Raw genomic sequence first — 25,203 nt, forward strand, 5'->3', positions numbered from 1 at the left:
TAGATTTATATATATATATACACACATATAGAGAGAGAGAGAGAGAGTTTAATGAAGTGCTAATGTCTCTTAATTAGCAATACATCTCAGTGGGGTCTTCTCCTGTCATGGCAACCTGCCTGCTACCACGTGCCTCTAGGGGAGACCTGTGCCCCTCCAGATATTGCTGGACTACAACTCCCATCACCCTGACGGAGATGCTGTTTGGGGAGGGCAGATGGGGAGTTGGAGTCCAAAACTTGTGGAGGGGCATGGGAGGTCTTCATCCCTGCTCTAAGCTCATATGAAAACTGACATTTGTACCAGATGAATTGATGAAGAAGATATTTTCAGTTCAGGGAAGGAAGTGCATTTGCTTTGGGTAGCTGAGAGCCTAGATAGAGCACTGTTAACCGGGGCGCTTTCATTCTGGCAGCACCTGCATTTTCCAGCCAAACTCTTTCCCCTCTCATTCCAGCAAGAGGCCTGGAAGACCCTTTGCTCTCCTGTTAGTACAGTCTCACAAACACTCCGCTGGAGCTGCAGAAGGGCTTTTTCTTCAATTTCTTTTTCTCCTTTGCGACTTCAGGGGCTGCTCTACTGGTGTCGGGGGTTGCTTTATCACAATCGGACGGCGCTTTGCTCAGATCACCATCCCCCTGCAGAAGCAACGTTGAAAGTGTTAACCCACTGCCATGCTAACTGAAGAGGGGGGAATGGAAGGTCTTAAACATCAGGAAAGCACAGCGGTTTGCCTAGTTTGCACATAATACTAAACCATGGTTTACTAAAGCATGGCTTTGCACTACGGGTGAACCTGGCCCAGCAGCTCAGTTTATGGGTAAAGGTCGTTCATTGACCAAGGTTGGCATATAAGCCTTTGTTAACATTAACTATAGCTTAGCATTACCTGGTAACTTGGACTTCCTCCTTAACTGTGGTTAAGGACCAGGCACCACCCAAAAGCTCCAGAACCACGAGAGCAGCAAAAAATTCAAGCCATTCTATAGTTTATTAACTGTGGCTTATTTTCATGGGCGAAGCAGGCCAACTTTTGGTATTGAACTAGGGATGTAAACAATAGTGCAATTGAAGCCTCCTTTATGTATGTAGCTTCCAGGGGAGCAATAGCCACTTGCTTCTCTAATATTTCTTTGGTGTGCCGGTTTGTCACATCTGGCGTTGTCAAGTGTGGAAGCACTTCTTGACCTCTGCAGCTTCAGGCTGTGGATCAGGAAGTAATCTGCAAGGGGCTGGGCATGGTGGAACAGATTTAAGGCTCCCTGCACACAGAAAGATAGCACCACTGCCATATGCCATCAGCTACTGTGAAAGTCCTAGGCAGGGATGGGGAATCTGTAGTCCGGCTACACCCACAGAGTCACAACTCCTGCCATCCCTGGCCTTGCTGGCTGTGGTTGATAAGGCGTGAAGACCAACCGCATATTAATGTGACCCACAGGTTCCTCACCCTTCTATCACCCAGGATAAATACAGTGGTACCTCAGTTTTCGGACATCTCCATCTCTTTGCTTTTTGAACACCGAAAACCCAGAAGTAAATGCTTCGGTTTTTTAACATGCCTCGGAAGCTTAACTTCCTAGGCTGCCTCCTGTTTGAGTTTTCCATATTGAGTTTTCGGTTTTCACACATTTCAGAAGTCGACTGGTCTTCCAGAATGGATTGTGTTGTGGCTCCCAGTACGTTTCCGAGCACAATTCAAAGTGTTGGTGCTGACTTTTAAAGCCCTAAACGGCCTCGGTCCTGTATACCTGAAGGAACGTCTCCACCCCCATCGTTCAGCCCGGACACTGAGGTCCAGCTCCGAGGGCCTTCTGGCGGTTCCCTCATTGCAAGAAGTGAGGTTACAGGGAACCAGACAGAGGGCCTTCTCGGTAGTGGCGTCCACCCTGTGGAACACCCTCCCTTCAGATGTGAAGGAAATAAGCAGCTATCCTATCTTTAAAAGACATCTGAAGGCGCCCCTGTTTAGGGAAGTTTTTAATATTTAATGATGTACTGTTTTTAACACTTGATTGGGAGCCGCCCAGAGTGTCTGGGGAGACTCAGCCAGATGGGCAGGGAATAAATAATAAATTATTATTAAAAACTGAGGTACCACTGTAGAGTTGTACCTTGGTTCTCAAATGTAATCCGTTCCGGAAGTCCGTTCGACTTCCAAAAACATTGGATAACCAAGGCGCGGCTTCCGATTGGCTGCAGGAGCTTCCTGCACTCATGCAGAAACTGCGTCGGACGTTCGGTCCAGGACAGGTGTTAGCTGTCAAAAGTCCACTGTTTGGGGACACATCGTCTGCTTCTGTTGGCCTTGCTTTGCATTTTCCAACAAAAATGTGAGCAACACAAGGAGACTCACTGCTGTGATAGCGGGTGTGGGGATCTGGGGTTTCTGCTGCTGCTCTGTGAGTTTCCCGATCTCTTCCCGGCACTGATCTAGCTCTGCCTCCAGCTTCTCCCGTCGTAGCCGCTCGTACTCCAGCTGCTCCTGCAGATCACCAATGGTCCTGGAATCATAGGATTGTAGCGTTGGAAGGGGGGCCCGGGGGTCATCATAGTCCAACCCCTGGCAATGCAGGAATCTCAACTGAAGAATCCATGGCAGGTGGCTACTCAAACTCTGCTTTAAAACCTCCAAGGAAGGAGAAACCCACCAACTTCCGAGGGAGTCAGTTCCACCGTCTCCCACTTTTACCTGCAGAAAACCAAGATGGCGCTGAGAAGACGGGGCAGGGTTCGAATCCCCGCTCAGCCAGGAAGCTCACTGGGTGACCTTGAACCGATCACCATCTCTTAGCCTAACCTACGTCACACGCTTGTGAGGGTGCAGTGGGGAAGAAGAGAAAAACCATGTACACCAGAAAAAGGTGGTATATAAATGTAATTTTAAGAAACCCTAATAAATACTACTTCCCGCTCCTCCCCTGCTCGGGTGGCGAACCTATTTGGGCTCGTCCGCGAAAACAGATGGATCCTGATAGATTCCGACAAGCCTTGCGGGACCCTTCTCCTCCTGGTGACTCATTAGATGACCTTGTTGACTGGAATAACTGGAATAACCAGCTCTTGGCAGCCATTGATAAGATTGCGCCTAAGCGCCCTCTGCGACCCCGTCGAAACCAGGCCCCTTGGTTTACTGAGGAGCTCCGGAAAATGAAGTGGGATCTCAGAAGGCTAGAGCGAGTATGGCGACAGACTCGTGACGGAGCCTCAAGAACATCTTATAGGACACTTATGAAAGCCTATGAGATGGCTTTGAAAGCTGCTAAGAAATCTTACTTTGCAGCTTCCATTGCATCCGCTAGCTCTCGCCCGGCACAACTTTTTAGAATAATTAGGTCAATAGCGTCCTTAGGAGGACAACCAAATTTAAGCACAAATTTGACCCACAGCTGTGAGGCATTCGCGAGCTTTTTTGCGGAGAAAGTCCTGTTGCTCCGCCGTGACCTCCCTGCCAATTTAGATACAGTTACTGAACTGGAGGCCCCTCGACTGACTTCAGGTCCAGTGCTGGACCATTTTGATCGGATACTCCCTGCTGATGTGGATAGATTCCTCCAAGTTGGTAGGCCCACCACCTGCCTCCTTGATCCATTTCCATCTTGGCTGATTAGGGGGTGTCCAGATGTTGCGCGGACCCCCCTGGTTGAAATTATCAATTTGTCCCTTGACACGGGGACATTCCCAGGAGAACTGAAGGAAGCAGTAGTGTGTCCACTCTTAAAGAAAACTTCATTAGATCCCTTAGACCTATCCAATTACCGCCCAGTTTCAAATCTTCCATATCTGGGTAAGGTAATTGAGACAGCAGTTGCTGAACAGCTTGGTAGGTTTCTGGAGGAAACATCGGCTTTAGATCCATTTCTATCCGGTTTCCGTCCTGGTTTTGGGACCGAGACGGCTCTGGTTGCCCTAACAGATGATCTCCGTAGACAACTGGATTGAGGCGGGTCAGGACTGCTGATCCTTTTAGATTTGTCAGCGGCCTTTGACATGGTCGATCATGATCTACTGGACCACCGCCTCGCAGACGTGGGGATACAGGGCATAGCCCGTAACTGGCTGTGCTCTTTTATCTCTGGTCGGGGACAGAGGGTGGCACTAGGGAGGGAAATGTCGTCGCGCCATTCCTTGGTGTGTGGAGTGCCGCAGGGCGCAATTCTCTCCCCGATGCTTTTTAACATCTTTATGCGCCCCCTTGCCCAGATTATCCGGAGCTTTGGGCTGGGCTGTCACCAGTATGCTGATGACACTCAGCTCTATCTGCTGATGGATGGCCACACCGACTCAGCCCCGAACACACTGACCAGATGCTTGGAAGCTGTGGCTAGATGGTTTCGTGGGAGCCGATTGAAACTAAATCCTTCAAAGACAGAGGTCCTATGGCTGGGTCGGGATGGCATGGGGATGAAGGACCAACTCCCTTCTCTTGCGGGGGCCCAATTAGTGCCATTGCCTTCCGTTAAGAGCTTGGGTGTAATCCTTGATGCCTCCCTTTCCATGGAGGCGTAAGTTACAGCAACAGCCAAGGCGACATTTTTCCACTTTCGCCGCATCAGGCAGTTGGTCCCTTACCTTTCCCACCCCGACCTGGCCACAGTGATCCATGCGACGGTCATCTCCAGGCTTGACTACTGTAATTCACTCTACGCAGGGCTGCCCTTGAAGCTGTCCCAGAAACTCCAGCGGGTGCAGAATGCTGCAGCGAGGCTCCTCACGGGGTCTCTGCCATGGGAGCATATTCACCCAGTGCTTTTCAAACTGCACTGGCTCCCGGTAGAGTACAGGGTCAGATTTAAGGTACTGCTTTTGACCTTTAAAGCCCTTCACGGCCTAGGACCCTCGTACCTATGAGACCGCCTCTCCAGGTATGCCCCACGGAGAGCCCCAAGGTCCATAAATAGCAACACCCTAGTGGTCCCGGGCCCTAAGGAAGTTAAGATTGGCTTCAACCAGAGCCAGGGCCTTTTCAACTCTGGCTCCGGCCTGGTGGAACTCTCTGCCTCATGAGACCAGGGCCCTGCAGGATCTGATTTCTTTCCGCAGGGCCTGTAAGACAGAGTTGTTCCGCCTGGCCTTTGGCTTGGAGCCAATTTGATTCCCTCCCTCTCTTTCTTTTTTTCTTTCCTTCTCCTCCTGCGTTGAGGCTACATTTTATTTTAATGTTGTAATATTTTAATGTTGTATTTTAATTTTGTTTTTAAGTTGTAATCATTCAACTTGTTTTTATTATTGCTTGTAAGCCGCTCTGAGCCCGGCCTTGGCTGGGGAGGGCGGGGTATAAATAAAAATATATTATTATTATTATTATTATTATTATTATTATTATTATTACTATTATTATTATTCTACTCCACCCACTGAGGAACACAGGGGCTGCCAAGGTTGTGGCCGTGGGCACGATGGTGCCCTTGAAGTCTTCCCTGGTCCTCTGAAGTCTCTTAGCTCCACCTCTGTCTCTCATTTTCCCCTTGGTCATGAGTTGATGCAAGTGGTTGTCTTTTCTCTTTCTTGAAAAGTACATAGAGCTGGAGGAGGAAGTCAGAAGAGTGGCGCTCTTTCCCACTTCCTCTTTCAGCTCTATGGCCTTTTCAAGGCTCAGATTGATCCCACTGGATCCTACTTTTCCCCAGCTCCATTGGAGGATGGGAGTGTGTTTGTTTGTGCACATTGTTGGAGGTTGATCTATTAGGGCAAACAGGGCGCTGCCCCACCAGTCTGCCCCCATCTGCCTCTGTGTGGCTTACAACCAGTCCGTAGGGTAGCACTGCCTATCCATGTAGAACAAAGCAAGGAAGAGAAGGATGGGGACAAAACCAGAATTGGCTGGCTCAACCTGTCATTGGCACTGACTCCATCTGCAGTTTGGGTTCCCTGCCTTCCACCTTGCCAGTTCCAATGGGCACCAGCCACCACTGGTGCACAATGCATGCATACATATGCACTCTTTCTGACGCTTGGGGTAGGATTCTGATCCAAAGCAGGTCAGTGAAAAAGGACCAGAGTAGGTGGCACCTATGCACACACTCGTGAATCCAAACATGCTCTGGGAACTAAAAAAATTGGTGACCCCTGGCATGGTATCAAAAAACCCCAAATGGCACCTACGAGCCACTGTCCTGGCTGCAGAAGACACACAGCAATCTATGTGGCAAAGACCTTTGGCCACACGAAATTAAACCCACTTTTGGTCGTCCAACAAAGCCTTGGCAGCTTAGCAAGCAAGCGTTGTGTGGGGCTGGTCTCCCATGCACAATAGCCGGCAGAGGGCAGCAAAGCAACAAAGTTTTAAGCAAGATCTTAAAATTTCTATCAACAAGGGACAGGGCAGACGAATACCTGCAATCTGCCAAACGGGGCCTCTCGGCACTGCCATCTCTCCAAAGTCCCGTTCCTCCAACACACACATTCATGCCCAGAGATGCCAACATACTGGTTATTGTTTCTCATTTGTTTTTGCGTTATATACAGTGGTACCTCAGGTTAAATATTTAATTTGTTCCGGAGGTCCATTCTTAACCTGAAACTGTTCTTAACCTGAAGCATCACTTTAGCTAAAGGGGCCTCCTACTGCCGCCGGAGCACGATTTCTGTTCTCATCCTGAAGCAAAGTTCTTAACCTGAAGCACTATTTCTGGGTTAGCGGAGTGTGTAACCTGAAGCATATGTAACCGGAGGTACCACTGTATTGTCATTCCTTATTAATGTTGAGAGGCACTTGGGCACCATTTTGTGGGAAAGTGGCATATAAATAAACAGATGGTGGTGAAACCACACGAGCCATTGATACATGTGCCAACTTGAGCACTTAATACCCACTCTGCTTTTGCAAGACCTTCATCGTTTTGTGCAGCAGCACCTTAACTTTGGAACTCCCTGCCTATTGAGATCAAGCAGGCGCCTTTGCTGTACTATTCTCAGTGCCTACTGAAAACATTCTTGTTTAGACAAAGCTACCCAGGTGCTTAGAAAGTCGAGTTGATTTTAACCAGCTTTCATATTTTAACTTCTGCATGTTTTAAAATACAGCTGCAATTTTCCTCCCTCCTTGATTTTATTGTCTTGTATTTTTGTAAATGGTGTTCAGGTGTCTCCTTTTTTAAACAATCAAGAAGTGCATAAATTTTACAGGGCGGGGGAATTGTTACAGCACCCCTGTGGCGATCACACAGGGTCCCCGGACGTTTAACAGTTTATTGATCCCTGTGCCACCACTGTGCTCACTTCCCCGCTGCCACCAACCAGTTACTCTGGTAAAACACTGAGTCCAGTCAGTTGTTAAAAGTGAACTGTTAAGTTGTGGGTGAACATATCAGACGACACAGCGATTCTTCAAACAGCTCTTCTTTAGTCAGAGGCCACAACAGAACTGAACTGAGGAGCTCAGTCAGCCTGCTTATATAGAGCTCCAGAACAACGTAACTGTAGCAGCTTTCTAAAACTATCCAATCACTGAACGTCACTTTCGATCCTTCATTTGCATAACTATCTACAGTATCCCCCTGCTGGCCCAGGGTGAGAACTTCAGCAATAACATGAACCAAAAAAACCCAAGTTTATTTTACAAACATTAACAAGTTTATGGTTTCTCAGATAATATTCCTGTCAGTATCTTAACTTTAGTTTCTTTACTGGCCTATACCTTCCTAATACCTTCTGACTGATTATCTCAACTGTTTGATTCACTCCTCTTAACAAATTCTCTCACTCTCTCACACCAGACTAGCCCAACCCACAGACTTATCTTCTCTGTTTCTTCTAACTCCAGACTGTCTTCTCAACAACTCTTAACTCTAACTCCCTAAAAAACCTCTGTGCTTAAACCTTATACACAGTTAACTCTGTCCCCTGGGTTCCCATTAGTTAGTCATTCTACAATTAGTTAACCTTTTCCCTATGAACCCAGTATGATGTCACACATATAGGAGGGCAAACGCCACAACCACCTTCCCTCGGCACTGTGAACCCCGAGAGTTTCATGAAACCAGAGGCCGTGTTGCAAAGCTCCTACCTGAGAAGCTGCCTCTCTTTAATCTTGATCTGCCTCTCCTCAGGGGTGATCCCTCCCAGCTGCTTGTAATCACTGGTGGCGATTTCCAGGAGATTCTTTAGCTCTTCAATTTTCTGATAGGCTCTTTCTAGAAGAGATCACAGAACATCAGTGGAGCCTGCTGGACCAGGCAAAACCCCATCTTACCTAGCACTCTGTTCTCACAGCGAAACTTCAAGCAACACCTGGGTACAACAGCGCTCTCCCTCCACCCTTCTCCACAGCTGGTATTCAGAGGTCTTCTGCCTCCAACAGCAGAGGGAGAACTAAAAATATGTTGAAATATACCGTACATTTATTAAGAAACCAGAAGCATTTTTACTTGGCATTGTAGGAGATGATATTAATAGACAGGATTGCAAGTTGTTTTTATATGCAATGACGGCAGCAAGAATATTATTGGCACAAAAATGGAAGCAAGAAGAATTACCGACGAAAAGAACGGCAGGTGAAATTAATGGACTATGCAGAATTAGATAAATTAACAGGAAGGATTCGAAACCTGTGGGACCAGAGATTCTTAGAAGACTGGAGTAAATACATGAACTATTTGAAAAGCAATTGCAATGAACAGATTACGCTAGTAGGACTGCAAGAAGTTCTGTAAGGAGGATTATCTGAAATATTGCAAGAAAGACTATGAAGAGAATTACTAGTTAATGATAATTAAGAGTAATAGAGAAATTAAGAAATGCAGAGTAAGAGATAAAGAATGGAAAATCATCAGAGGTTGTTGACGGAAGTCTAAAATACTGTATAAGATAAGAAGTTATGTTAAATGACTGTTGGAAATGATATGTAAAAAAACAATAAAAATTTATTTTTTAAAAAAAAACAGCAGAGGGAGAACTTAGCCACTGTGTCTAGCATCCATTGATAGCCTTCATCCTCTTTTTTAAAGCCTTCCAAGTTGACGGACATCACTGCTTCTGGTGAGCGCAAATCCCACGGCTTAACCATGTGCTGTGTGAAGAAATTATTTTGTCTGTCCTGAACCTTCTGACACTGAGCTTCATTGGGTGGCCCCAAGTTCTAGCGAGTTCTCTCTAGGTATCTGGCCCAAACCAGGAGGCATCGTCCCCGAAGCCTATTCCCTAGGAAAACCACCTTTGAAGGGGAAGGGTTATTGGGCAATGCAGGGAGAAGGGGTCTATCAGTGGCCGTTGGCTGTAGTGGCTATTTGGATCCAGCAAGGCTTTTCCTACACTGTTTGGGCGGGGGGCTCCAGAACTTCCATCTGCGTGCAGCTGTCATGAACTGGCTGGATGCAGAGGAGTGGTGGCAGGCAGCAGCTGGGGAACCCCCAGGGGAAGAAGGCTCAGAGCCAGGGGAGGTGGGATGACGATGAGTGATCAGAGGGAGTAGACTGGGAGGAGAAGGTGTTGGAAGCTAAAGGGGCAACAGTGTTTAGTGAGCAGGAAGAGGCTGTGGCAGAGAGCAGTCCAGAAGCGGAGGCAGAAGCAGAGGCTGGAGAGGAGAAGGGCCACAAACCTGGCTACAGGCCCATCAAACATGGCTGGCCACCTGCCAGCTGATGCCGGGCAGGTGTCCACCTGCTGAACTTCCTACCCTTCTGTCCTTAGCCCTTTCTTCCCCCTAAACAGAGAGAGGAGGGCCCACAACTCACCACGACTATCTGCTCGGTCCTGTTTCTTGCTATACACGTCGCTCTTGCTGTCGGTGCTCCCTTCCACGCCATGACTTTCAAAGAACCGTGGGTCGTCGACGTCAATCTCCTCATCAGAGTCATTCCCCATCTTTTGCCTTAGGTACTCCACAGTGGCCAGCTGGGCAAACCTACGCAGTTCAGATTCCCGTTAGGAGGTCATTGGGGAACGTGAGACAGAAACCGGGGTTTCCGCCACCGATGGCAATTTGTGCTGTCTCCAGTTTAGCGGCAGCTCCCACTTAGAATCACAGAATTGCAGTGATGACCTCAGGGGTCATGTGGTCCAGCTCCCTGCAATGCAGGAATCACAGGTGGCCACCCAAACTCTGTTCAAAAACCTCCAACAAAGGAGAGTTCACCACTTGGAGAACATCCTCCCACCAGCATAGCACCGTTAATTAATTGAAGAATTGGAGGATCATAAAGGGTTAAACCACAGAACCTAGGGCTTGCCGATCAGAAGGTTGGCGGTTCGAATCCCTACGACAGGGTGAGCTCCCATTGCTCGGTCCCATCTCCTGTCAACCTAGCAGTTCGAAAGCACGTCAATTAGGCTGGGTCCGGCCTCCGGGCTTTAGTTTGCCTACCCATGGTCTAAACCACTGAGCCTAGGGCTTGCTGATTGGAAGGTCGGTGATTCGAATCCCCATGGCAGGGTGAGCTCCCGTTGCTTGGTCCCATCTCCTGTCAACCTAGCAGTTCGAAAGCACGTCAAAGTGCAAGTAGATAAATAGGTACCACTCCGGCGGGAAGGTGAACAGCGTTTCCGTGCACTGCTCTGGTTCACCAGAAGCAGCTTAGTCATGCTGGCCACATGATACAGAAGCTGTACGCTGGCTCCCTCGGCCAATAAAGCGAGATGAGCACCGCAACCCCAGAGTCGGTCACGACTGTACCTAATGGTCAGGGGTCCCTTTACCTTTACCTTTAAAGGGTTTAGACCCTTTGTTCTTCTGGCTGCACAGCACAGCCTATACTGGCTGGCAGTGACTCACATAACTTTCCCAGCCTTAGCTCAAGATGCCAGGCATGTCACGTGCTGACAGCTTCTAGGAGCCACAAGTGAGAGCTGAGTGGAGGGTGGGGACCAAAAGTGTACAAGCTCCCCCAGAATATGTCTCCCAGCAGAGCTTTGCAAACTGGATCTTCAGTCTGGCAGAATTAAATCAACCCTGGCGCTTTGGCCAGAACTGAAACCCAGTGGGATTTAGTCCAGATTAGCCAGGACAAATCCCAAGAGAATCCCCAGCCAAGTGTTATAAACGGACACCTCTTGGCAACGTCTTTGGGTGTCTCTCCGGCATCGTTGGGAATGTTGCAGTCTGCTTCCCTGTTGATCAGCCACTCCAGGACATGCAAATGACCTTGTCCAGCAGCTACAGGGTGAAAGAGAAGGAAATAAAATGTTAACAGCGGCCATTTCCATTGGGTGCAGCCATGTTGGTCTGCGTGGCAGCAAAGCGACAAAGAATGTTGTGGCACTTTGAATTTACTACATCGTAAGCTTTTTAGGGACGTGGGTGGTGCTGTGGGCTAAACCACAGAGCCTAGCGCTTGCTGATCAGAAGGTCGGCGGTTCAAATCCCCACGACGGGGTGAGCTCCCGTTGCTCAGTCCCTGCTCCTGCCAACCTAGCAGTTCGAAAGCACATCAAAGTGCAAGTAGATAAATAGGTACCACTCCGGCGGGAAGGTAAACGGCGTTTTCGTGCGCTGCTCTGGTTCACCAGAAGTGGCTTAGTCATGCTGGCCACATGACCCGGAAGCTGTACACCAGCTCCCTCGGCCAATAAAGCGAGATGAGCACCGCAACCCCAGAGTCAACCATGACTGGACCTAATGTTCAGGGGTCCCCTTTACCTTTAAGCTTTTTGTAGACCACAAGCCCCTGTCACCAGATGCCTGAAGCATTCTCCTATACTGGCAAGAATTTAATACACATGGAAGGATGCGAGTGAGTGGAAACAGAGGGAAATTAAATGCAAGAAGGGCAGAAATGCAGCCGCTATGAAAACAGGAGTGAATGATTTCGGTAGGAAGAGAACAGCAATATGAAATCCACTAACCTTTGTGCAAGAGTGTGGATCCCTGATCGTCCCTCTCATTAACAGTGATGATACGGTTTTCCAGCAAGGTTCTTAATGTGTCCACGTCCCCTCTGAAAGCAGCATCGTGGCCTGGAAATGCTAAATCTATGCAGAGAGACAACAGAAGGAGCTGTAGTAGCCCTCCAAATAGCAGTTTAAGAGGTCAACTAGGTTGGAAAAAGGAGTTCTAGAAAGCCAAACATTTCAACCGAGAGTGATGGAGCCCGGGCAGTCCATGAAAGGCTGGATTCTCTGATCTGTGCAACTTAAGCAAGTTGATCAATTTTCACTGGGAGGGTGTGATTTAGTCATGCCTCCAAGGTGAATATGGCTTAGAATAGCATCTGAATCAATGGCTGCTAGTCGCAATTGCTATATTCTACTCCTGGAAAACCTAGAAGCCATGTCAAACGAGACTCCTCTTCCCTCCCTATCAGGAGAGAATTTAAGGTGCCCTGAGCCGACTGAAACAGAAAAATGGCCAAACAGCTTAAGGTATTTGTTTTATTTTAGTGTATTATTAAAAAAAAATACTTTGTATTCGGTATTGTATTGATAAGTACAGTTGTACCTTGGTTGCTAAACGGAATCCCTTCTGGAAGTCCGTTCGACTTCCAAAAACATTCAACAACCAAGGCATGGCTTCTGATTGGCTGCAGAAGCTTCCTGCACACAATCGGAAGCCGCGGAAGCAGTGCTAGACGTTTGGGTTCCAAAGAACGTTTGCAAACCAGAACACCGACTTCTGGGTTTGTGGCATTTGGGAGTCAAAACGTTCAAGTTGCAAGGCATTTGGGATCCAAAGTACAACTGTATCAATAAAATAGGCCTAAAAATAATACAGTGGTACCTCAGGTTACATATGCTTCAGGTTACAGACTCCTCTATCCCAGAAATAGTACCTCGGGTTAAGAACTTTGCTTCAGGATAAGAACAGAAATCACGTGGCGGCAGCGCGGGAGGCCCCATTAGCTAAAGTGGTCCCTCAGGTTAAGAACAGTTTCAGGTTAAGAACGGACCTCCAGAACAAATTAAGTTCTTAACCCGAGGTACCACTGTAATTCAAAAAACCTCATGGTTGACTGGGACCAGAAGAGACTTTTCAGTGTTCATTACCAGATTCTGAAATTCTGGCCCTTGCCCCTTCCTTGATGATCTTCCATCATGGTGTAAAGACCTTCCTTCTAGGGAGGCCTTCTGTGATTAGTAATTTCAGTGACAGGTTTTTACTGTTGCTATTATGACCTTACATATAATGATTATATAAGTGTGTGTGTGTGTGTGTGTGTGTGTGTGTGTGTGTGTGTGTTGGCTGTCAGGGATTGAACCTGCAACCTTGTGCATGCAAGGCAAATGCTCCACCGCTGAGCTATGGCCCATCCCTCGCAACCAGGTACTCACAGTCCCCCTTTTGCAATTCGCCTTTCTGTTTCTCCAGATCGTCAATGTAGTTGACCACACTGTCCTTGTAGAACCTCTCTGCCAGGTCTCCTGGGGTGTCCCCGTGGTCGTTTCTGGCTTTCAAGGCATGGAGGAGTGTGGGCATCTTGCTCACCAGGAACTTGAAGCAATGCAAGTGACCCTCCATTGCCGCCAGGTGAACTATTAGGAAGATTGTTTTGACTGTTAATATAGTTTACATAAAAAGGCTTCTTTTGTACTGCTTTTCTAGGCAGCGAGGTTTCTCAAGGTGCTTTACAAGTTAAAAATCTGCATATGTTTTTAAAAATGCAGTCAACTAAATAGCAGCGTTAAACATTCTCTTTCAACACACACACACACACACACACACACACACACACACACACACAAACCACCTCTGTGACAGTTAAAACTACAATTAGCACTGTTACTCGGTGGAAAGTAGAGCGAGGAACACATTGGTGCAGAGTTCTGCAGATTAGATGCAAAAATGCATTTAACCTTATGTGTAGTTTGTCCCACAGACCAGCAAACTAACACTATTCAAGCAGAAAACATCTTCTCCAGCACCTGGATACAATTTATGGGATTTTTCCCAGTGGCAGCAATAACATCCACCTATAAATTGAATGGGGTGTATGGGATGTTAGGGGAAGGATGTGGGATGTGGTGGGGGACACGTCATGCTCCTTCTGGGGTAGTTTGTCCACCTTTGGTCCCCACCCTGCACTCAGCTCTCACCTGTGGCTCCTAGATGCTATCAGCATGCGACAATAACCACACCCCAGGAAACGGCTCTGACTGGCCGGCTAAACCAGGTGAGGGTAGCCGATGGGTCTCAAACACTCGGGGAGTTAGGGGCTTCCCATGCATGCAAAAACAGGCTCCGGTGGGTTGAGCTTGCAAGACCAATAGTAGGTTCAATGGTTAAGAAGCCAGTTTCTGCACAAGCAGAAATGAAGAGCAGGTGAGGCTCATCAACCTGGGAAGGGAGCCCATCTAGGAGATCCTAAACCTCTGCTGCCTTGTGGGGTATCTTCAGGAAAAGGCAAGGCTAAGGAGCAAACCCTACACAAATCCGGAGCCAAGTCCCTAAGACGGTTGGTTAGTGCCTTGTACGCCTCCTTCCAGCAACTCCTGCATCCCAGCTGATGCCAAATATCTGGATCTGCTTTCCTTTGGACCACATCAGCAAGGCCAAAATGGGAGTCTTGTTGTCTGGGCAGCCCAGGACCTCCCTACACACTGGCCAGGCTTGTTGCCCCGGGGAGATCACTTCAGTACTGCTAATGCAGCAGTTTGACTTCACCCCCGGAAGTGCACTCCATTGTCTCTTGAGACTGATGGATGCAAACAACAAGAAAATGAATTGTTGTGGGTTGTTGAGAAGAGAAGGAGGAAGATTATTACCCAAGTGGAATTCTGCTGCACAAGTGGAGGGGCAGCACTGGATATGACCCAAATTTTACAAAAAGTACACATAGAAACATTGCACTTTCCACCATCACTGACCCAGGTTATTCTCGCTATCTGTCTCTCTGTAACAAAGAGATTCCCCTCTTATCATTATTCCCCAGTCCATTACAATGATCATCTCCCCCCCCCCTTTCTGTACCTGGAAGATTTCCATTGTTGTCCACATCATCTAAAGTAGCTCCCCATCTAAGAAGAAGCTGGACGCAGCCCAGCCGGCCGTGAAAAGCAGCCTTGTGAATCGGCTTCCAATCGTGCCTGTCAGAAACGTTGACGTCCTGGTTTCGAAGAGGAAAAGCAGATTCTTTAAATCTCCAGATTTTAAGTTGGGGAAGTGGATGTCAGTAGACCTCAAAGAACTGGGCACGGAAGATGCCACCACGCCCAGAAGTGGGAAATTTCAGCCTGACATCTATGCCTCCGGAGGAAGGCCCTGTTGGGATACTGCCAGGGAGACAAAGTCCATCATGGCCCCCAAGCCGGCTGCCGGACGATCCATCGATCTCCCGTAGTCACGCAGTATCAACAATTAGCGACATGAGTTTCTAGAAATAGCTTGCCACATTCCAGAGCTCATGCACACTCTTTATCAGCAGATAATGCACAGCCAAAGTCACACTCAGGAGAGCATTATTTACAAGTTTATTCAGCGTTGATCAGAACACAGAAAAAACATGACTGCCTGCTTTAGTGTCTACGACACACAGAGAGAAAATGAAAGCTATAGCAAACATAAACATCCTGTGAAAACAGGAAATACGCAGACTCTGATTCACAAAGCCTGCTCCCTTTTAAGGTGGAATGGAAATATCCTAACAGGCCCGCCCCCAAAATGGGGGTCAGGCCACTGCAGACCCCAGACCACTGAGTTTCCCATAATCTTGTAACAGAGTGGAGCTTGTTACAGCCCATTCCCCCATGAGGTCAGAGCATGAGACCATAAAAGAGTCCTGCTAGATCGGACAAAAAAAACCCTTAAAAAAGCCTTGCTAGATGTGCCTAAAATTACTATGCAGGCCACTTCCCATATTGGCCAACCAAATGCCTTCAGGAAGTCCCAAAGCAAGACGTCCCAATTTCATACGCCCCCACCCACCCAAAAAACACTTTCTACAAGGCAGCAATCTTAAGTGGCACCCCAAAATGCACCCCAAAATTCCAGGGTGGCGCCATCGGCAATGGCGGACTCCCTCTGAACTGGAGGGACTAGCTCCGCACGAAATGGGTCTTCTCCGCTACGGCGAAGCGGGGACCCTTTCAAAAATCACAGGCGGATGAAGCCTGTGACCATGGGACTCGGCGGGCACCTTTAGCGCCCCCCCAACTCACTAAGGAACCCACTAACGGGCTCCGAAATGAAGAGGGGGAAGTGGCGCGGTGCTGTGAGTCAACTGCTATTTCCGTGGAGCGAAGCCGCATAGCCGTTGCCGGAGAGCGCTGCCTTTTTCCTGGGACAATTTGGACTCTAAAATAAGCACCCGTGAGTACTTAGACTTTGAACAACTGGACATTAGATGGGGACTTACGAGCAGAAAGGAATTGGATCTTAAAAATCTATTTCAATTTGGTACGGAACGGGAAGGTCTAAACAGGAAGTCAGCCTTCCGTTCTTCTGTAGACAGAATAAAGCAAAGACAACGTAAACTAGAGCTCAGAAAATCGCTTTTAAAGGATTGGATTTCATCATTTAAAATTGTGGAACCCCCTTTCGACAGCAGGAGAAGAAGGGGGATCTTTTTTGGACTGTTTAAAGTGAGTTTAAAGTAAAGCAACTTTCCTCCGTCCTGATCCTGGAGCGGGGTGTCAGGACTGACGTTTGAAGTTCATTGACCAGAGACAAACGTTTTTGACAGATAGCTAAAAGAAGAGAAACATAGTGATTCCACTGTTTCCCTTCGCATTTCAAAGGAACAAATATTGACAAAGTATCTCAAAAAGGGAAACTTTGTTGCAAGATCAAATAGAAGTTTTCCCCCTAGAGGGAGACTGTGAAACTGTAACCAACTCCAGGGAGCCAGCAGCTGTTTACAGATTATAATCGTGGAAATAGGCATTTGACCTTGCAGGACAATGTATTCAGAAGCTTTGTTGTGTGCTTTCTACAAAACAAATGCCCTACTGGAACAGTTACATGAGAAGGTGAATTTGATGACGACTTCGACTAGAAATTTTGAACAGGCAGTGGGAAATTTTGAACAGACAGTGAGAAAATATGTGGAGCCCACCCAGGAATTAAATCAGGAGTGTGTCCTGACAGAACAGGCCCAACAGGAATATGAGTTTTCGGATTTGACAAATGAACTTGGAAAAAGCCAGATTTGGAAAGAAAAAGTTTGGTTTGGCTTGGAAATGGGGGGCTGGATTGACCCCCCTATGCTGGGATGTTTGGACTTTTCAAATCTGGCAATGGGCCGTGAGATGTTTGGGATTGTGGGGGCTCTTAATTTTGGAGGGTCTTTGAAACATGCTTTTAAATACCATATGGAATTCAGTGCTGAATACGGAAAAGGGGCTGATATGTCGAGAAGGGTTAAAAATATTGCCAAGCTGGAGTTACCACGAGCAGGAGACAAGGGAAAATACAGTTACAAATATGAAGAAGAGCTGCGAAAGGGACATGGAAGAGACTTGAGGGCCTCGGATATAAGGTTGCCAGGTTAATGGGCCAGATCGATGGGATAATAAGGACTGACAAAACCCGGAACCAGGAGGAAGGGACGTTGGATGAAGATTGGATCTGTTTGTATTTCTTTTTTCTACCATTAGAACTGTTTTATAAAATTGATGAATGTCAGAAAAATGTTGGAATGAAATTACTCGGCTTTAGTAAAGATGTTTAAAGAATTATGAAAGAATATTATGGTTATGAGAAGTTGGTAAGGATAAGATTTAAGTTTTAAGCTTTAAGGTTTATTTTCTTATAGAAAGATAAGATTAAAACTGTTTAGGGTAATGTAATGACAGAATAGTATGAAATATGGAAAGGATTTGCTGGGATAATTAATAACTAGGATACAAAGAAAGGGAGGAGGAGGAGGTCAAAGAAAGAAGGTAATGACAGTTGAGGATTCGAGAATAATGAATTTGTTTTTAAATGTTCTTAAATTATATTTTTGGTTTTTTTTCTGTCCTTTTTTCTTATTTTTGAATTTGTATTTGTATGGTTGGAAGGGTTTTTTTTTTTTTCCTTTTTCTACTTTGTTAACTATTTTTATTTTGTATTTTCTTCTGCTTTTTTTAATGTTGTAACACTTTGAAAATTTCAATAAATATTTTATATAAAAAAACCAAAACACTTTCTACAAGGCAGCAATCTTAAGTGGCACCCCAAAATGCACATTTTTGGATGCTGTGCCCCAAAAAAGCACTTTTTTCCCCCCAAGGGGAAACCACAGCATGAAATCAAGGCATCCAAAATGGCCGCCGTTCTCTTGCGAGAGAAAAATGGGAAGATGGTGGCCTGGAAGACTGTGTCCTGGATTTGACCGTTGAGGTGTTATTATTAATCACAAAGGAGGGGCAGACTTTTCGCCAGGACTGCAAGTTAGGTAAAGCAGGCTTAACCCTTTCCTCCTCTTCACCCCCACCTTCCAAGGTCCCAGCAAAAATTTCCAGTAACACCTTTTAGCCACAAGAAGAGATCATTTTCATTGGGGGCACAGTAACAGGCAGAAGACTTAACTCTTTCCTGTCCTCAAGTGACAATCAGGTCTCCTGTTTGGTGGCTATTAAAATTTTTAAAACAACCATGGCATTTGACGTGGCATGTTTAGCATCATGTTGACTTTGGCCCTCTGCCATGAAGACCAACGAGTGGCCTTTGGCCAGTCATGATCTCTCAGCCTTATCTACCTCACAGGATTGTTTTGAAGATAACTTGGGGGAAAGGATTGACCTTTTCGGGTGCTTTGAGATCCATTTAGAGGAAGGGCAGGCTAGAAAGGTATAAGTGAGTCAATGGAAATAGAAGCATGGCAATCCTCAGGAGAGGAGCGGGGAAAGGGCAAGACAAGCGTTTTTCTTACTACTCCGCTCCGCAGAATCGTTTGCAAAGTGTATGACTGCCCGTGGGTCGCTGCCAGATGGGCGGGAGTACAGCCTCGGTCATCTTGAGTTCCAAGATCTACTCCATGAAGAAGAAGGGACTGTGAATACACAAAGCAAAGTTCCTAGTCTCAAATTTTATCCTGAAACACAAATTCCTTAAGCTAAATTATAGCATTTAGTAGAGACACTTTGATGTTATACAGTAATAACCAAAGAATACCCCTCTTGTGGGCTTCCCATAAGCATCCTATTGGCCACTCTGAGAACGAGTTGCTGGACTAGATGGGCCATTGGCCTGATCCAGCAAAGTGCTTCTTATTTTCTTATGTTGTTGTTGTTGTTGTTTAGTCGTGTCCGACTCTTCGTGATGCCATGGACCAGAGCACACCAGGCACTCCTGTCTTCCACTGCCTCCCGCAGTTTAGTCAAACTCATGCTGGTAGCTTCAAGAACACTGTCCAACCATCTTGTTCTCTGCCGTCCCCTTCTCCTTGTGCCCTCCATCTTTCCCAACATCAGGGTCTTTTCCAGGGAGTCTTCTCTTCTCATGAGGTGGCCAAAGTATTGGAGCCTCAGCTTCAGGATCTGTCCTTTCAGTGAGCACTCAGGGCTGATTTTGTTAAGAATGGGCATGTTTGATCTTCTTGCAGTCCATGGGACTCTCAAGAGTTTTCTTATATACTTTGTCCATTTTACAACATAAGAAAGCAAGATAGATAGCTGTATATTGTTCTTTCTTTTCTTTTCTTTTTTGATATCATTTTATTAATTTTCCAAATTCTCCTCTGTCGTGCGGCCTTCCTCTGGGCCCTGACCTGCTCTCTTGGAGTGCTAGCCGCTGTGGAGTAGGCTCAGGTCAGGCCTGGGCTCAGCCACGTGTCCTTGCCCTCCCGGTGCTCTCCTACCTCTTGTCCTCAGTGGCACGGCAAGGTCGGGGCTCCCCTCATTTTTCTCCTTCCTCTATCTCTCTCTTCCTTCTCCTCCTCTCCTCCTTCCCCCTGCATCAGCCCCAGAGTACTGCTGAGCTGTTGGCTGGGTGGCCCGGTGTTCCCGCTCCTGGCTCGACTTGGGTCATGGGGGGGAGCAGTTGCCCCAGTTGATGCAGTGGGCGTCCCCGGTTCCCCCTCAGCAGTGGTCGCGGCAGCAGCAGTCTCAGCAGCCTGGAGCCAGCCTGGTAGCGCAGTTGGCTCTGGCTGGCTTCAGAAGCTGCTCGCTGCCGTGGCATCCACCATTTTGCCTCGCCAGAAGTCCCCATATGATGTGTCTTGTGCTGCTGAACCAATCACACACCATTCATTCCCTACTAATAAATCTACAGCACTTAAAATATAAATCCGGTGACATTAAATGAAATCTGGGGACGGATTTTGTCCGGGGACAGATTTGTAAATCCGGGGACTGTCCTCAGGAAACGGGGACGTCAGGCTAGGGAGAGTACCAAGGGCCAGATAGACAGGCTTGGGGGGGACGACACATTTGGGCCTGAGATTCCCCACTCCCAATCGAATCCACTTACAAAGCCATCAAATCCTAGTGGCCACCACCACATCCTATGGCAGGGAATTCCATGTGTGAATTGTGTGAAGCCATCCTTTCTTTAATCTGCCCCGAATCTTCTGCTATCCATCATCACTGGATGAGCCCACAGCCTTATATTTTGAGAAAGGGAGATGCGTTTCTCTCTATCCACCCACTCGAGACCAAAACCCCAGAGTTTACAACAGTGGCAAATGTGAAACGAGAAGGGGTTTATAAACCCCCTTGTCTGAATCCAGCCTCAACCATGAGTGAACAAAGACGCTTACCTGCATACAGGCATCCTGACCTTTGATGGCAGCAAGGTGAGCTGCTGTCCAGCCTCGGCCTGTCACCGCCATCTTATCAGCTCCATTCCAGAGCAGCCACTGAAAGCACTGCAAGGACAACAGATTTGCAACCCTTGTAAGGGATGCTGGGCATTGCAACTCTGCAAAGAGCTAAACTACAGTGCCCAGAATTCCTTGAGGAAATAATGTGCTCCAAATGTGCCTTAAAGGGACGTGGGTGGTGCTGTGGTCTAAACCAGTGTTCCCCAACCTTGGGTCTCCAGCTGTTTTTGGACTACAACTCCCATCATCCCTTGCTAGCAAGACCAGTGGTCAAGGATGATGGGAATTGTAGTCCAAAAACAGCTGGAGACCCAAGGTTGGGGAACACTGGTCTAAACCACTGAGCCTCTTGGGCTTGCCAATCAGAAGGTTGGCCATTCGAATCCCCGTGATGAAGTGAGCGCCCGTGTTTCCTGTCTGTGGACAAATGCCGGCTCCCTCGGCCTGAAAACGAGATAAGCGCCGCAACCCCATAGTCGCCTTTGACTGGACTTAACCGTCCAGGGGTCCTTGACCTTTTACCTTAAAGGCATAATGTGTATGCAGCCTCAGTCTTTACCCTGGCAAAGCCATAGGTCTCTTTGTTGTTTTCTCAGACATTTAGTAGGGTCAATAGAGACTGCATAATGATATCCCTTCTTCCCTTCACAGTAACCTGGGACAATCTCTTACCTCCAGGCTCCCAGAATGGGCCGCCCAATGCAAGGGTGTAAAATTGTAGACCGGATCCACTTCATTAATGCTCGTTCCACATTTCACCATCTCCTGAAGTTGTTCTACGTTCCCAGCTCTGACTGCATCATGAATGCTTTTGAACCTGGGCTTCTTCTTCGGAGCTTCTGGAGAAGAGCAACAGACCCCCTACTCACTAAGTAGCACAGTTGGGGGGGGGGGAGACAGTAGAATGGGGCAAAATTCAGCGGTGGCCGTTGTCAAGCCATGACGAATGCCCAACTTTCCTTTGACTCAATCCATCACCAGAATTCATAGAATCATAGAGTTGGAAGAGACCACAAGGGCCATCGAGTCCAACCCCCTGCCAAGCAGGAAACACCATCAGAGCACTCCTGACATATGGTTGTCAAGCCTCTGCTTAAAGACCTCCAAAGAAGGAGACTCCACCACACTCCTTGGCAGCAAATTCCACTGTCGAACAGCTCTTACTGTCAGGAAGTTCTTCCTAATGTTTAGGTGGAATGTTCTTTCTTGTAGTTTGGATCCATTGCTTCGTGTCCGCTTCTCTGAAGCAGCGGAAAACAACCTTTCTCCCTCCTCTATTCATGGAAGTGGTGGTGGTGACTGATATTGATATGGACACTGAGATCCAGCACCGAGGGCCTTCTGGCTATTCCCTCATTGCGAGAAGTGAGGTTACAGGGAACCAGACAGAGGGCCTTCTCAGTAGTGGCGCCCGCCCTGTGGAACGCCCTCCCAGCAGATGTCAAGGAAATAAGCAGCTATCTTATTTTTAAAAGACATCTGAAGGCAGCCCTGTTTAGGGAATTTTTTAATATTTAATGCTGTATTGTTTTTAACACTCGATTGGGAGCTGGGGAAACTCAGCCAGGTGGGCTGGGTATAAATATATTATTATTATTATTATTATTATTATTATTATTTTAAGTAGTAGTAGTAGCAGCAGTAGTCGGACCTACAACTAAGGATATAAAATCATAGCATCATAGAGTTGGAACCCTGAGGGTTATCTATCCCAACCCCCCACAATGCAGGAATCTCAACTAAAGCATCCATGGCAGACGACCATCCAACCTCTACTTAAAAACCTACAAGGAGGGAGACTCCACCAGCAGAGAGTCCATATCAGTGGTGCGGAATTGCAGTGAAGACGAGAACAGTGTTTTTGTTGTTTCCTGGATTTCTTTCTTCTTTCTAATGCTAGAGAATTTAAAGGAAAGTGTATGCCCCACTGGGATACACTCTGTACATGCTCAATGCACACATAGTTTCCTGCTGGAAGGTGCAGGTTCTGGAGATCCATTGGCACACTTTGTCCAATGGCCCATTAAAAAAAAAAATCATTATTATTGACTCACATACTTATTTTTTATTTTGTTCATGAATTTCTCCACTGCCCTTCAGCATTGAGGGGTTCTAGGGTCACTTAACAAAGAGAATAAGAAAAGCAAGGAGTGGATCCAGACTTTGTCCTTCTTAGCACTGAAATTAATGGACACGGCTAACTTCAATGGGCCTCCTCTGAATAGGACAAACATTGTCTACAACCTACTGTAACGGAGCCAACAAAGCAGTAATTAATAGCAGGGTTTGTTTGTTTTAAAGGGAGGGGAGAGACATAACGAACCAATCGATCCACAGAGGGGGAAACGTACTCTGAATATGCTCAGAGGAGCTTGACAGGAGGAGGTGGAATTTTTTTTGGAAACAAAAAGGGGGTAGCCCTCTACAGAGTAGGAAAACAGGAGGAGGAGGAGATATTTTGGGGTTGTTGCCCACCCATACCCACACCCCAAAATATAGGAAGACAAGGCAGGTCTCACCCGCTGGGGTACCCTCATCAGGCATGGTGCTTTGTTCAGGGCAGAGCCCCCCAGCCCTCAGTTATCTCAGCCTCCTTCTTCCTCCTCTTCCTGGCTCCTTTGCGGTTGCTGCTGCAGGAGCGTTGCCATGGAGACAGTGTACACTTCCTGCGATGCTCCCTCAGCCTGCTGCCTGGGCTCAGGGGAGCTGTGGGGTGTGTGTGTGAAGATGTGGGGAGCGAGAAAGGGAATCAGTTGGCACCAGCTAAGCCTCAGGCAAAGCAAAAGCATAGCTTTCTCTAGTCAAGGGACAGGAAGTCGATTTCCTCGCCTCAACCCCTACAGGGAAAAGCCAAAATGATCACAGGTGGCTCACCTGTACAGGGCTTCCTTTCTCCATCAGTCCTTAGTGCAAGCTCCACAGGTGCATAGCTGTCAACCTTCCCTTTTTTTGTGGGAAATTCCCTTATTCCAGTGCCATTTCCTGCTGCTATTCCAGATTGTTAGATATCCCGTAGACTGTCCCCGGGACAAGTGAGGCTGCTGATCCCTTATTTTTGAGGCTGCTGATCCCTTATTTTCAAATCTGAAAGTTGACAGCTATGCGCAGTTGGGTTGCGGTTTTTTTGCACCTGTGCCAAAATTCAGGGGGCCCTCTGAAGTCGATTAGTTTTGCTTTGTTTCAGTCAGATAATTGTTCTTGCAAATGTTGACAGCGTCATAAACGCACACTCACACAACTCCTCCCCTATCCTCTATCCGGAAAAATAAGTGGCTTTATCACGGTTCAAAGACACCTTTCAGCCCAGGCCAAAACAAAACGTGTAGTTTTGCTTGCTCTCCTCCCACAGAATTTTTGTTTATATGATTCCCCCCCCCCCCCATATTGTCTTTTTCTGCTTATTTTCATTACTTCATTCCCAACTCTGAGATTGAAAACGCTGTTAGTACTGCAAATAACACTCCGTTTTATTTATTCACATCCCCACCTTTCTCTCCCCCCCCCCACCCATTTGATTTTCAAAATAAGCCTGTGAGAGTGAGTGCTCTGCCTAGGGTTCATGGCTGATTTGAACCCGGGTCTTGCCAGTCCTAGCCAAACACACTCTTAACTACTACACCCCACAAGACTGTGTCCTTTTTGGTGTCAGTTGATGGGAGACTTCGAAGGCTAACTCTACTGGGACAGTTTGGGGAGCTTCCCTTAAGTCCAATGCTTCTCTTAAGTCACCTCTAAGACCTTCTTGGGTGTTGAGCTCTGTAGTCGGCACCCCAAACAAGTCCAGCTTTTTAAAATAAGTAGGTTCCTAGTCCTTATTGCTGCGATGGGCACCTCCAACACACAAGAGTCGAGACTTGACGAAAACTTAAACCTGAGAGGGGGTTGCCAGTTGCCCAAGGCCAATGGCAGAACCCCACTTGTAGCATCATAGAATTGTAGAGTTGGAAGGTCATCAGTCCAATCCCCTACAGTGCAAGAATCTTTTGCCCAGCGTAGGACTCGAACTCGCCACCCCAAGATTAAAAATCTCATGCTCTACTGAGCCTGCTTCTTCCCCATGTGTGCTAAGAATATAAAGTGGCATGCATGTATTCTCAACAACTTGGGTCCAAGAAACTTTAAGAGGAGCGCTGTTAGCGGTCTTACAGAGGTCCTACTTGCCTCAGCCAGAAGTCGGGCATTTAGTGTCGCTGGTTCATGCCGTTGGACACTTTCAGCAGAGGTCCAGCTGCCATCCTTTGCTTTTGACTTTCAGGCGCCCCTTAAAGATCTTTTTTATGCCAACAGGACTTTGCAGTTTAGCTGTTTTTTATTAACTAGTCACCTTCATGACTATCTGTAATTTTATTTTTATTTTATATACCACCCTGATGTTTTCACCATATAGCAGCATGAAAACACTTTTATATGTAAATTTTAAAAATCCAGGAACCAATTTTGGCTTTTACTACTGAAGCTTCTGAGCAAGGCGTGTTCAAGAAACAGGATTCGGCTGTTTACATTGCAGAATTGTGGCTTGGATGGGAAGAAAAAAACGAAAGCCATTATCGTTCACCCTTGGCAGTGTGGGTCAGCAAGAACTTGTGGGGAT

At 47.1% G+C, this 25,203-nt stretch overlaps 1 protein-coding gene across 2 annotated transcripts; it reads right to left on the reverse strand.

The window, feature by feature from the left end:
- Positions 1–33: 33 nt before the first annotated feature.
- ANKRD42 (ankyrin repeat domain 42) lies at positions 34–23,278 on the reverse strand. 2 transcript variants are annotated; one of them, XM_081024408.1, is made up of 12 exons: positions 23,132–23,278; positions 21,285–21,451; positions 20,550–20,657; positions 18,723–18,842; positions 14,840–14,975; positions 13,204–13,404; positions 11,782–11,907; positions 10,987–11,092; positions 9,675–9,844; positions 8,009–8,135; positions 2,357–2,504; positions 34–638 (listed from the first exon to the last, which is right to left on the reverse strand). In XM_081024408.1, the coding sequence occupies exons 1-12, from the start codon at positions 23,154–23,156 to the stop codon at positions 489–491; spliced, it is 1,584 nt and encodes a 527-aa protein (XP_080880534.1). In that variant the 5' UTR covers positions 23,157–23,278; the 3' UTR covers positions 34–488. The 2 variants fall into 2 exon arrangements, with proteins under 2 accessions (XP_080880534.1, XP_080880535.1); XM_081024409.1 differs by having other exon boundaries at positions 23,144–23,249.
- Positions 23,279–25,203: the final 1,925 nt, after the last annotated feature.

Source organism: Podarcis pityusensis (assembly GCF_964106645.2).
Source record: "Podarcis pityusensis genome assembly, contig: HAP1_SCAFFOLD_70, whole genome shotgun sequence".
Taxonomy (NCBI): Eukaryota; Metazoa; Chordata; class Lepidosauria; order Squamata; family Lacertidae; genus Podarcis; species Podarcis pityusensis.

Bases quoted from the DNA above. Each gene is read 5' to 3' on its own strand.
- ANKRD42 (XM_081024408.1), bottom strand. From the start codon at position 23,156: ATGCCTGATGAGGGTACCCCAGCGG. The intron at 11,908-13,203 runs GTGAGTACCTGG...CTCTCTGCATAG, and splicing joins CGAATTGCAAAAGGGGGACT to ATTTAGCATTTCCAGGCCAC. The intron at 9,845-10,986 runs GTGTCCGTTTAT...TGAACTGCGTAG, and splicing joins CCCAAAGACGTTGCCAAGAG to GTTTGCCCAGCTGGCCACTG.